Source organism: Triturus cristatus, chromosome 5_2 (assembly GCF_964204655.1).
Source record: "Triturus cristatus chromosome 5_2, aTriCri1.1, whole genome shotgun sequence".
Lineage (NCBI taxonomy): Eukaryota > Metazoa > Chordata > Amphibia > Caudata > Salamandridae > Triturus > Triturus cristatus.
This window is the reverse complement of record NC_140588.1, coordinates 743,076,115-743,089,919: the sequence shown is the minus strand read 5'-3', so window position 1 is coordinate 743,089,919 and position 13,805 is coordinate 743,076,115. Positions and strand designations below refer to the sequence as shown.

At 45.9% G+C, this 13,805-nt stretch overlaps 1 protein-coding gene across 3 annotated transcripts in view; it reads left to right on the top strand.

Moving 5' to 3' along the window:
• The first annotated feature begins 255 nt into the window (after positions 1-255).
• The window catches only part of LOC146829210 (uncharacterized), a 361,848-nt gene continuing 348,298 nt past the window's right edge, over positions 256-13,805 (top strand). For all 3 annotated transcript variants that reach the window (XR_014962203.1, XM_085607849.1, XM_085607848.1), the window contains exons 1-2: positions 256-793; positions 9,778-10,010. Coding sequence is in view for 2 of the 3 variants with exons in the window: in XM_085607849.1 (XP_085463975.1) it covers positions 608-793; positions 9,778-10,010 (419 nt within the window). In the remaining variant the exon portion in view is untranslated. The remainder of the gene's footprint in view (positions 794-9,777; positions 10,011-13,805) is intronic.

The following is a 13,805-nucleotide window of genomic DNA, read 5'->3' as shown; positions in this document are numbered from 1 at the left end:
CGTATATGATCCCATAATCGTAGCGATGAGATAAAAAACAGAATAGAAGCAAAACTAAAGAGGAAAAAGGGAAACGGGCAAAACACCACCTCATTTCCTCCTTAACCTCAGGAGAACAAGAACAGAATGTTCAGCTACATTGAGGAATCCAGCGTGAGCGTTTTTAGTCCAGGTTACCAGCGTTCCGCGCTCCGGATCCAGAAAACAGGAAGTCAGGCAAATCAGGACAACAGGAAGTTCCGGAACTCCAAGGCTTCCAGCACAGACCTTCCGTGTCACAGGATCGGGAAAGAAACCAAGCACTAATCAAGTGCTGAGAAGGAGGTTAAATACTCTGTGTAACCCCAGCCACATGCCCAAGTGCACGCCCAAACAAGTACGCATGGCAGGCAACACAGAACAACACACGGAGGTAAGAGAACATCGTTCTGTTACTTCCCAACACTTAGAATGCTAATCAAACACAAGGAGATGATGGACGGAGTGCTGACATGGAATATTTCAGACACTCACCTCCAGTCACAGATCTAGGTTGAATCCATCATCACTCTTTTGCTCACTTCGCCACCCCAGTTGAGATCCAGCCATATGAAAATCAGTCTTGACCATGTGCCTCATGGGAACATGCAGCCTGAACTACCAAGCCCATTTCTCCCTGGACCTAAACAAGGATCCTGGGACCGGTTTCAGGGTAACACTGCTCATCAGCCAGGCTAGCTCTTGGACAAACCTCCTCCTTGATGGACTGGAACCTGCACCTCCCTTCCTCGCCAGCACCTTGAGACCCTCACAAGTGAGTAGTCACGCTCTACAAACACATGAACACATGATTGATTGATTGATAGCTAAAGAACGATTGTTAGACCTGGCATCCTTGGCATGGTTTTCCCCTGTCTTTTTGACTCTGCCTTGTGTATTTTTGCCGTGTGCTGGATTTCGTTCGCTGAGGCGTTAACGTACCCATTAGGGGATTCTATGTTTCACTCCATGTTAATAAAGCACCCGCTTTCACCTGCGCGGTCTCCTGCAGCACATGTTGCTGAGTATGTTGAAACATGGCTAAGGCGGCAACTTCCTAAAGATTTTAGGTTATGTCTAAAAAATTAAATGTCCAATGCCAAAGTTGGCAAATAAGGTGATGATGACGCCTAATTTAGATACTAAATTACAAGCACTTATTGGTAAAGAGAGACGAGATCCAGGAAAGGGGTTGGATGAAGGACTAAGGTTGTGTCAAGATAGGTTGCTGGACTTTACAGGACCATTAACAAAGATTTTTGACATGGCTGAGGAAGCTTACATTAGCAAGAAGGCTTTAGATGTTGGGGAATATGGGGGCATATTATCAAGCCAGGCGATAAAATTATCGCCGCTTTAGCGGCAGAAAACTGCCGCTAAAACGGCGATAATGGGATTGATAATGCTCTATGGAATTCCAATTGAAGCCCATGTTAGATGTGAAGGACATCTAACATGGGCTTTAATTGGAATTTCATAGAGCATTATCAAGTCCATTATCGCCGTTTTAGCGGCAGTTTTCTGCCGCTAAAGCGGCGATAATTTTATCGCCTGGCTTGATAATATGCCCCTAAGAGAGTGGTTTCAAAGGGGAGTTTGCCGGTTAGGAAATGCTAATACTGCTATCACTGTTGAGCGCAGAAAGAGTATTTTGCTAAAAATAGACTCACAATTGGTGGAAATAGCCATTAATGAAGCAGGGAAAGCTGCTAACGGATTATTATTTGGTGCTGAATTTATACCAAATGTATGTAGGGGAATTTAGTTCACTGCAAAAATCACAAAGCGACATTACGAAGGTCTTTGACAGAAACCTTTTGGTTGGGCCGGGCAAATTGCTTCCTCTGCCGTAGTCAGGGCATCACAAATGTTTCATTCTCTCGAGAATTTAGGCTCTATCAGTATCAGGCCTTAAACCAAGCAGGGGGATTTTACACCCGGAAGGAGAGACCTGTAAAATCCTGATTTTCTGTCCAGCAAAGCTGGTGGAAATCTACATTTTCCACTCAAAATCCAGAGCATTTTCAAACTCTTACAAAACTGGTAGTGCCTCTGTAATCAACACTTCCAGATTGGTCAGTGCTAATGGTGCATATGCAAAGAGGGAAATCTTGTGCTTTTCTCCCCAAATAGTATACTCTCAGCCTGGACGTGGTTGCGTGTTTTGATCGCTAGCGGTTTTTATCACTAGGGCAAAACAGAGGGGTCACAACAAACAATCCCTTCTCGTGTCCATCTGTCAGATTAAAATCAGTGACCTTGAGCCTTTAACATGAACTGTGACTTCTGCAGCCTAATATCCAGACAATGTCCACCCCTTCATCTTGGGCCCTATCCCGATCGCCCCATACACACCATCTAGGGATTTCCAGCTACCACATTTTCATCATCTGGACTTACAAGAAGAGGTGGAATCTGCTTTCAGTTGATTTTTTTCACTAAGTATGCCCCTCCTTTTTGCAAGAGTTCACATTTATAGCCCAAGTTGACACTACACTTATTCCCAGAGCTAAATAAATGAATGTTCACGTTGGAGTTTCCCAAAGAATTCATTTAGATTTATCCTCAACCACTTTGCTGATACAGCCTAGCCCATCTCCTTTTAATCACTTTACTGTGCCAATAAAAAGAAAAAAGAAAGTTCTTGTTCATATCCTTTTTATGGAGAGTGCGAAGTGGAGCACCTACATAGGCGTGAGTTGGCACAAGTAAGAAACCAGTTACATTACAATTGACTCTGTGTCAATTGCATAAGGGTCATTGCACATAGATTATGATATTGGCTTGTTTATATGGTAGGTGCTGGTAGTAGTTAATTCTCGGGTCAATTAGGGGTTACTGGGCTCAAATTGGAACACATAGAGGCTTTTTATTGAACGCGTAATTGAGCACCAAGGAAACCCCCATTAGCACTTGACTCAGCATAGAAGTGAAGTCCAAGGCTTACTCTTAGGAGGGAGTGTGTGGTAGAAACTCAGAGCTCAATAAAGCATGTAATAACAATACATCATATTCAAGCTACAGCTTTTTCTTAAGAGAAAAAGAACATAGAGTCGAGGGCAATCATACTGTAGCCACTTATCAAGGGAGTAACCACTCTTTGAGGGAACGCGCTGGCGTGGGCTGGTGCTAAAAGTAAACTATTGTATACATACATTCATTTGAATTAGGACAAATTGCACCCCTGGTAAAGGTGATGAGTTATGATCTCCAAACACCCCGCTTTGCTCCCTGTTTTATCTCTCCTCCGGGGGGCGTGGGGCAGGGCTTACTTCCGCAGGCTGCGGGTGGGGGCTGCATGGCTCCCCAATGTCTGTAAACCCACATGCTCCACAAGAGAGGCTGCGCTGACTCCTTCCCCGCCGGGCTGATGGTGCGGCTTTCTCTGGGCTTCACATCTTGTAGGTAGACAGATGCCTCTGGCTGGTGCAGGAGCGGCTGCTGGCACTCAGGTAGGGGCAGCGGCACTCTGCTTGCTTCCATCATGAGTTGGATCTTGTCTGTGGGAACTTCCTCCGGCCCCAGACATTTCACACAGGTACCGCAGGGAAAGGCTGTGAACTGATTTGAATACTAATGTTAGCAGTTTGTAGAGGTCCCTGCTCTTGACAGTGAGTAGCAAAGTTTAGGACAAACAAAAGATTGTTACAGAAATCAAGTGTGTTATTGAGCATGTTGGCTGTGTTGAAGATGGGGCTTTCATCCTCATGGCTTCACTGAAGAGAACACCTACTTGTGAAATTCAGTGACTCCAATTGGATTTAGTCTACCTGTTACCAAGGCTTTTTCTTTATTTGGGATGAAAAAACTGGAGGGGGTGTTGTCTTCCAAAGGGGCATGGCCATTGTAATTTAGGGCGTGCCTTAAAGTAAGCTATATAAATCTGTGCTTACCCTAGTGTGCCACCCCACTGGTATTTTGCTGCTTTCGTCATTGCATCCATATATATATAATACAAGTAACATTACACCTACAACAAGCCAGGACTATTAGCTTTGTCAATGGTTGTTAGTTGTGTAAGATAAATAAGCAACAACTGCGGCTTTGTTGTATATTACATTAAAAATGTGTCCGTTCTGTAGCGATGAGACTTTGAAAGAACTATAACGAGTCTCTTTGAAGTTATGCTAAAAGCAGTGAAGGGTGGTACTGCTGCAGAGTTAAGATTTTTTTTCACCTTGCTGGTGAGGGCAAAAATGGAGAGCCCAATAGGACCCTTTCTCAGCATCTGCTTTTTAGAACTGCTGGTGCTAAGCACCGGCAGCACCCAGCCCACTTAAAGCCCTACTGATACCCTTGTTGCATTCCCATGATGCTAGTGCTCCTCAAGCAGTGGCGGCTCCCCTATAGGGGCGTTTGGGCGCCGCCCCCCGGCTTTCTCGCAGTGCGAGAAGGCAGAAACATAAATGGTAATAACAACCATTTATGTTTCTGCCTTCTCGCACTGCGAGAAAGCAGAAGTGCCTGGTTGAGGGTGGGCGTTCCTGCTCGAGGGCAGGGGGGGAGTGGCTTGCCCACTGTTGCGCATACTGACTGTTTGGTCGGCCCTGGGGCCGACCAAACAGTCAGTATGCACAATAATGAGCAAGCCACTCCCTCCCTGCCCTCGAGCAGGAACGCCCACTCTCCCTTTTCTCTATGTAGGCTGCTGCATGCAGCAGCCTACATAGAGAAAATGGCCCGGATGGGCGCTCTCAGATTCGCCTCACAAGTTGTGATTGGTGGAGGGGAGGGAGGGCTGATGACGAGGAGAGCTGCAGCCTGCCGGCCCGGAACTGGAAGACGCAGCAGGAGTCAGGACCGGACGGCGGGAGTCGGGACCCATCAAGAAGATGGCACGGGATGGTGAGTTTTATTTTATGTATTTTATTTCCATTAAACCCCTCCCGCCTCCCCATCACCCAACTCCACCCGCGGCGCGACGACCCCATTTCCACCCCCAACCCGCCCGTAATGCCGGCCGCGACTGGTGCCCAATGCCAATGCAGAAGAAAAGGCCAGTTATAATGTCTTTTGTATTGCATCAGGGCCCATCGGGGAGAATAATTATCATATGCAATTCACAAATGACGCCACAAGCAGTGACGTGATGCCATGCCCTTATAATAATCTGTACTTAAAAGGTATGGGGCCTATTTTACAGAAACAACAATATAACATAAATAGTCACAAAGAAATATGAAAACATATATTTGGATTTACTTCAACGATCAGAATAATGTGTGACTCGCTAATGTGATCGAGGATCAGGGGTGCAGTGCAGTGCCCCAACGTCACTCATCCAGAGAGGTCATAAGGTCATCCTAGCCTCTGTGACGCAGACAAACCATTGGGCATCTTTCTTGGGCTGGTCTGCGAGGGCACGGGTCACACCTCGTCTTCAGGATATCCACGGAGGGTACATGATATAGAATTCATCTATAGATGGTTGATTGTTTTGAACAGACGGTAGTTATCGTCAAAAACTGTCATTGCTGAAGTCCTCAAGGAACAGCGCTGGACGACCATGACTCCGAAAGCTGGGCCTGGGAGCTGGGCTTCCCCTTCCCACTCCTTTACATAAGCATGACTCGGCCACGAAGGCATGCGCTCTAACCAGGCCAGGTTCACTTTATGTCTGGGAGGAACATTGTGTGAGGGGAGTGGTGTGATTTCGGAATGATTGTTACTTTATAAATAGAAAGTAAACCTCCCGACTGCCACGTAGAATGTTATTGTTTTAAGAGTACAGTTTCATAGGCGAGAGTGATCAGGTCAGCTTTAAGTGAAGTGTCCTGCAATACAGACAGTCTGTGCTCAGAGGGCACTCAGAGCAGTAAAGGGCACAGGGCAGAGGCCCCATTCACCCTAACTTCTTGTGATTTCACTTCTTAATTACGTATTTTTGTATGTGTCATGCTTTATTACAAACTGCACATGGAAACGAAAGGGACCTTTGTATTTGTATTGTATTTGTAATTGAAATTATAGGGCGCACAGCTACCCACAAGGGGTCTCCCGGCGCCAATAGAGTTAATGATTACGCATTGCAGTTGTTAGTGAGAGAAGAGCCAGGTTTTAAGGTCTTTGCGAAATTTTAGCAGAGATGGTTCAAGTTTCAGCGTAACCGGGAGAGAGTTCCACAACCTGGGGGCAACGCAAGAGAAAGAGCATCCGCCCATTCTCATCAGTTTGAAGCGCGGAATCAGAAAGTTGCTATGAGCAGATGACCTAAGGGGGCGGGATGGAGTGTATTGTTGGACAAGGGCCTTAAGGTAACCTGGGGCCGACCCTTGCTTGATTTTATGCAGAAAGCAAAGGGCCTTAAATTTGACACGGTTATCGATACGGAGCCAGTGAAGGTCTCTAAGAAAAGGGGAAATAGGAGATCTCCACGGGACCTTACAGAGGAGGCGAGCAGCTGAGTTCTGTACAAGCTGAAGTCTCCTCCGAAGCTCTAGGGTAACTCCTAGGTAAAGCACATTGCCGTAGTCTAAGCGAGAGGTGATTAATGCCTGCACCACCGAGCGTCTAGTCCATACTGGGAGCATCCATAAAATTTTTCGGAGCCACCCCAGGATGGAGAAGCAAGTGGCTGCCACCTTAACCACTTGATGTCGCATGGAAAGCGAATCATCCAGGACAAAGCCAAGATTGCGAACCTGCGTCACTGGAAGGGGTGGTGGACCCATTTCTGACGGCCAGTGTGCAGGGCTCCAGAGATGCTTTTGCTTACCCAGAATGAGCACCTCCATCTTATCTCCATTCAATTTCAGGAGGTTCGCCTGCATCCACTCTGCCACTCGGCTGAGTCCTAATTTAATAGCAGATGGAGCGTTTGCTGCAGCCGAGGAGAGGGAAAAAAGAATCTGAGTGTCATCGGCGTATGAGTAGAGGGAAAGACCGGAGTCTTCCACGATGGTAGCTAGGGGTCTCACGTAGATACTGAAGAGCATGGGGCTCAGTGAAGACCCCTGCGGGACACCATACACAGATGAACGAACAGAGGAAGAAGAGCCGGAAGAAACAACCTGAAAGGTGCGGTGATTTAAGAAAGAGGCCAGCCAAGCAAGAGCAGGGCCAGTCACTCCAGCCGTTCTCAGGGCTCTCAGAAGAATAGAGTGTGAGACCGTGTCAAATGCGGCGCTTAAGTCTAAAAGAATAAGCGCCGCGGTCTCACCATGATCAAGACGGGTGCGTAGGTTCTCGGTGACCCCCAGGAGGGTTGTTTCAGTGGACAAGTGAGAACGGAATCCCGATTGGGATGGATGTAAGCCTAAAGTGATTTGTTTCCTGTTAGTTTATGTGACGAATCACAGTTTACATGTGTCTTTTTTTCAATCCATAAATAAGAACAGATTAGAGAAATAACCCTCAGATGTTTGCTGTGCTTTTGCAACTGATAGCGGCTTTTGGGGGCACAAAAGCTGAACATCAAAGCCAAAATAGAGCTAAGTGAATAAACAAACACTTAACGTACCAGGTTCCTAAATTTCTCCTTTGCTTGCTTTCTACGCCGTACATTTTGGCCAGGATTATTAATTACCGTTGGGTCACCTGTATCGTTACAAATTAAGCAACTCTTGGCTCAATTGAAGCGAAAATCACAAATGGCCCCTGGGCGCGCACACAGGCCAGAGCCACAGACCTCCCCTGCTAGCCAAACGGCCCCTAAACAAGCCAACCACTGTCAATCAGTGACCCTGTGGGAGGCTGGCCCAAGGGGCTAGTTTACTGCTCACCGTGGTAGTGGTGGAGGCTGGAAAAGTAACAGCCAAGCGACTCACAGAGACTGGTGAAGTATGTATGATAGAACTAGATAAAAAGGGTCTAACAAAGAGCTGGCTAATTTTGTGTTACATATTTGATTAATAGGACCTCTGGACATGGGTTAATAGTGTCTCAGGGAAATGGTTAATAGAAACTGCTGCTTAGTGATTCTGAAGGAACTGTTTAATAGTGTGCTAGGGAACTAGCTAATAGCGCTCCATGTAGTTGGTAAATAGTGCCTCACGAAATTGGTTAATAGGGCCTCAAGGAGTTGGTTAATAGATACTAATCAATCTGGTGGTTAAAAGTATCTCAAGAAACTGGGTGATAGTGTCTGAGAAAACTTGCCAATAGTGTCTCGCGGAATATGCAAAACATGCCCTGCAGAACTGGTTATCCGAGTACCATGCAATTAGTTAATAGTGTCCCAGGGAATAGTTTAGTAGTGTGTCATGGTGACATTATACTTATACCCAACTTTTACGCCTCACTACTTTCAAATGTCACCAGCCGCCACTGTCCTCAAGTATGTACATGTGTAACTGGACAAGTCATACCCTGCAAATAATGTGAGCGCAGATGATTTGAAATGGTTTGTTGCATTTTCAGCCACTGTTTCACACCTTTTACACATTTAGATATACAATGTAATCATATGTTGACATTTGATCCATTTGCTGCTATCCTGTGGATAATCCATTATCCTGGAGATGATGACATGAGTTTTCCCCTTGACCGCGATTGGAGTTGTTAATGGATTTTGTTGTTTAAATAAATGTGCACGGGGCTTTGTCCATTTATCTGTGCTTCTGCAGTAGAGGTGCTTTCACTTGAGCATCAGCTCTGTGAAGAACCTCGAAGAGCATCTCACGACAACCGTCCTCGGCAAACACATGGAAACACAAATACCTTTTTTTATGTGGTAGCATATTAAAGTCAGACCTGGTGGCTTTACCGATGTTTGTTTATTTATCACTTTAACATTTCACGTTTTAACTGTGCTTCTAAGTGCGGGCTTGAAGAAACAATAGTATTTTCAAGTGACAGTTTTATTGCAATTTGTGAAGTTGCAATATGCACATTTTGTCACTAGATGTCAGGAAAGTGCTTGCAAAAAGTACAGCGTTGAGTACTATTAGAACGTGTGCTCGTGTTATCTTAAATTCCGACCATGAATGTGTGGCATTGCCATCTTTTGCTACGGCTATTGGGGAGAGCAAATACACACTGATAATATAGAACACAATTGCAGTTCCTTAATTGTCGGCTCTTGAAAATGGGAGAGATTTTGGCCTATTAGCCAGAGCTTCCGCCTTTGGAGCTGGGGAACCGGTTCCAGGCTGGGCATCGGCTGAGCAAAACCATAATCTCCCCGTCCCTCCAGAATATGAAGGTGTTCGTGTGAAATATAACAGGAGAGCATGTAGAACGCTCCATTAACTTCCGGTCGAGTTTACGCTATGTAAAAACTGAAGAAAAAAAATTGGTGTGTGTTGTACTGTGTGAAAGGCAGAGTGCAGGCTTATATGTAATACATACCACAATAACATTACTTGGTAAATGGGGGGAGGGGGAGGGGGTGCTAACTGAAGTCTTGAGGTAATGCAGCCACCCTAGTTACATGGTGCAGTGGTCTCAGCAGTGGTGTCAAGAATCTAATGCAACAACCGTGTAGACACAAACCAGAAAAGCAACATAATATGTCAAATGAGGCCCTTCCCTGCACTCACTCTTTCAGACAGGGTAGTCCAGCAAATTGCCTAACTGTGCGTTGTGTGTCATTTACACAAATAGCCCCCCTTGTTTATACAAAGCTTGTGTGAACAATGTAAAGGCATTGCCATGTAAAGGCAAAAATAGTGTAACATGGCTCATTTACTTGTAGTAACATATGGTCCACACAGCCCTGTGTACTTGAAAGTGAATATAAATGCAGACTGAATGTCACCAAAATCATCGATGTAGACATCTATCATGGATCATTATTGACATACCTCTATTTCTATCCAGAGGGACAAACAGCATCTCCGGAGGACCAGCCTGTCATTGATGACCAACCTGTTGGTGATGTCATCATGCCCCACATGGATAATGACACTTTCCAACAACTCCGGGACTCTTTTGAACCTGCTCCTCCAGTCTTGGCAAGGCAACATGGCATTGCAGAGTCTTCAGAGGAACTGTCACTCGCAATCCCAGTTGAGGACTCCGAGGACCCCCAAGTTGAAATTCAACAGTGAATGGTAAGAGTCCATAAGTGAATGGTTCATAAGATGCGTAAGGGGATGGAGACCATAGCGGGCACCTTAGAAGGAGTCCCAGGATGCTTGTTTCTGGTCCAAGGAGGAGATGGCTGGGCAGTTCGTGCTGAACTGTTACTATGAGGAACAGGATCAAGACTGATTTGCATGGAGCTGGGTCCAAATGGGGTGGCGTGGTGAGCAAAAGAACAATGGATTAAACCCAGATCTTTGGGACTAGAGGTGAATGTTTGCATTGTTTGGCATTTTGTCCATCATTTGTTCCTTTTACCAGTGGGCCTGCAGCACTGATTTTGCAACCCACACAAGTAGCAATTCAAATGTGTCCTAGACCTGCCACTGCAGGGTCTGTGAGTGCAGTCTTAAACTGACATGTCGACCTGGCAAGTGCACCCACTCGGCAGGCCCTAACCTTCCCTTTTATTACATGTGAATCACCCCTAATGTATGTCCAAGGTAGCACCATGGGCAGGGGGTGCTGTGTATGTAAAAGGCAGGATATGTACTGGTGTGTTTTACATGTCCTGATAGTGAAATACTGGCAGCTTAGTTTTTCACTATTACAAGGGCTAATTCTTGTGTAGGATAAAACTGGAGCTGCCTTGTAACATTTTACAAGCGTAACCTTTAATTTGGAACAGCTAGGGATTCGGAGTTTAGGCTCTCTGAACTCAGAATTCAATAACACACCTTTTAGTAAAGGTGGTTTTCAAATTATGTGTTTGAAAATTGTCACATTTAGAAAGAGGGCATTTTTCTTGTTTAACTATCCCGTTTGCCTCTGCCTGTTTGTGGATTCCCCATCTTGTTTTAGACTGACAGAGGCTGTTTGTGCATTCACTCCAGACACTCATACAAAGAGAGCTGAGATGTGCCCTGCATATCCTGAAGGGTCCTCCTAGGCTAGAGTGGTGGGAGGAGTTGTCACTAGCACCTGAATAGGCTATGGCTGTCCTACACAATGCTGTCTCCACCCCCAGTAGTGTGGCTGGACCTGGGAGGATAGAAGTGGTTTCACTGAGCAAGAGAGACTTTCTGAACGAAGACTTTAAAGAGAAAAAGGGGTATAAGTATTGGACCTAAAACCCCAGAACTTTAGATTACTTTTGGAATCAAGAAGATCCTCTGCTACGGAAGAAGAGCTGATGAGCTGTAAGGAGGAGTACCTCCCCTGTGCTGTGTGTTGCTATGCTGGGTTGGCCTGCAGATGCTGCTTCTGCTAAAGAGAGGACAAAGACTGGACTTTGCGGTGAAACCTGCTTTTAGAAGAATCTCCAAGGGCTTGTGTGGAGGAGTGTGGCTCAATAGTTAGAGCGGCAGACCCTGAAGCAGAGTTCTGGCCAGAGACCAGGGTTCGATTCCTGCCTCGGCAGGGCTCGGGCTCAATTTCCTCAGACCTGTCTATTCTCACCTCGGTGCCTATTCTAATCACGGGCCCCACGCTGCAACTCTGGGCAATAGCTAGCTTAGCCTCCACACCGGCCCCAACAGCGCTAAGGATGCCTGGCTTCACCCTGGGGGTGCCCAGGAGTGGACACTTCACAGGGAAAGCCAGGAGGGGTTCCACAGCTGTATGAGTATCAGCGCCAGGAAACCGCAAAGGCGACACCGCAAGGTGGCCGTCTGGTGACAGTGCGCTCTATAAGTACCTTGACATTTACATTTACATTTGTGTGTGCTTGTCTCCTCTTCTGAAGTCTCAGGGACACAAAGACTTCACCTACAGCCTTCTAGAACTCCACTGCAGGGAGTTCTGAAATACCTGGGGGTACCTATACCAGTTCTGGGCCCCTGGGGATTGTTCCTGCTACAGAAAGCTGTGAAGAACGAAAGAAACTACAACATCGATGCATCGCTTTTCTTACGGCTATTTTACTCGAAGCTATACTACCCTGCGGGAGAACATCCCACCACACAGCCCTGTGGGGTCAAAGAAATCAATGAAACGCATGCCCACAGGCCGGAATACCACAGCACGTCGAGTCCTTCACACCGATCTCCAACGTCTGAAATCACTGCCCTGATTCAGACGCAGGCCCCACTGTGCGGCTAAAAGAATTAATGCATGGCCTGTCAGCAGCTATGGGAATCATCGCAGTGCCTGGATTGCTGCCCCATCGACCCATAGTTGCCGCATTTTCTCACGCATTGCACCTGTACGTTAAATTCATGACAACTCTGGGTTTTCAGAAAGAAACCGATGCAACACCTCCCCTCAAAGAAAGAAACCAACACATCACTTCCTCTTCAGTATGGAACGCATCACCTTCCCTGCGAGTAAGGAACCGATGCATCACTTTCCCCGCGCCTGTTTTTGTTTTGTATTCTTGAAGCATTTGAGGTACTTTGTGCACAATTCACTCATCCATAGCTTTCTATGGACAGGCCTGTTTTCTACCTTTTAAAAGTCATATTTTGAGTTGTGTATGTTGGATTTTTATCGTTTTGGTCTTGTTTGGTTTAGATAAAGATTATCTGTTTTTCTAAACTAGTCTGGTGTCCATTTGTGATGTTTTCACTGTGTTACTGTTACAAATGTTTTACACATTGATTCTGTAGTTTAGCCTAACTGCTCTGTGCCAAGCTATCAGAGGGTGAGCACAGACAAACTTAGTTGTGCACTTTACTCATCATGACTAGAAGGAAGGGTCCCTACTTGAACAGAATGTATGCCACTGCCACATTGAGACCCTATTTCTAACACTACCCTATCCCTTTCACACAGAGTGCTACAGTAGGAGCCTACCTGTGTTGTGCTGTGTGTAAAATCACCATATGAGGTCCATTACAGAGTCTAAATAATGGAAAGGGGTCCATAATTGACTCAAATGTAAGGTAGACTAACAGTTGTTGTTGGAACTTGTTAGAACCAGGATTCGCTGGTTGGCTGAGGTACCTTAGGCCAAGTAGGGACCCTTGCTTCTAAGTCAGGGAAAGGAAGGACACCTTCTCAGATAGCCCCTGCTCACCCCCTTGGTAGCTTGGCACAAGCAGCCAGGCTTATCTTCAAGGCAAATATGTAAAGTATTTGCAACCACGCTCCCAGTGACCCAATGATGACACCACTAAAGGACTCCACACGAGTTTCAAAGAAATAAAAGTATGTGTTTATATAAAAAGATATACGATGCGACCACACAATAAAAATCCAACATATGCATATTTGTAATATTCCTCCTGGCCGGTTATTAGGCCAGCAAGCCCTTGTAGATTCTGGCAGTATTAATGAGCAATTCTAGATGACCCAATGCAGTCTGTATGCAATGCTATGCAGTTCGTAATGCAAGAATCAGGCACTTTGCAATGTAAAAATAATGCAGTTTGTTATGCAACAATCCAGCAGTTCGTAATGCCAAAATAATGCAATGCGTAATGCAACAATCAGGTAGTTCGTTAGGCAAAAATATTTGCAATGCGTAATGCAAAAATCAGGCAGTTCGTTATGCAAACTAATGAAATGCGTAATGCAACAATCAGGCAGTTCGTTATGCAAACTAATGCAATGCGTAATGTCACAATCAGGCCGTTCGTAATGCAGGAACAATGCAAAGCGCAAGGCACTTCAGCACCGATCATGGTGCTTTTGATGGTCTCTCTGCCTCACGTACTGGCTTGCTGTCAGCTTCTGCCAACATATGCCCCCAACACAGGGATGGTGTAAACCAAAGTGCTTCTCCACACTCCGGCCCCGGTACTGCCACTCCTTGGAAAGTACGGGCCGCGATACGAGCTTGAGCAGAGGCTTGCGCTCCAAGAATGGAAGAGGCCGAGAGCGTC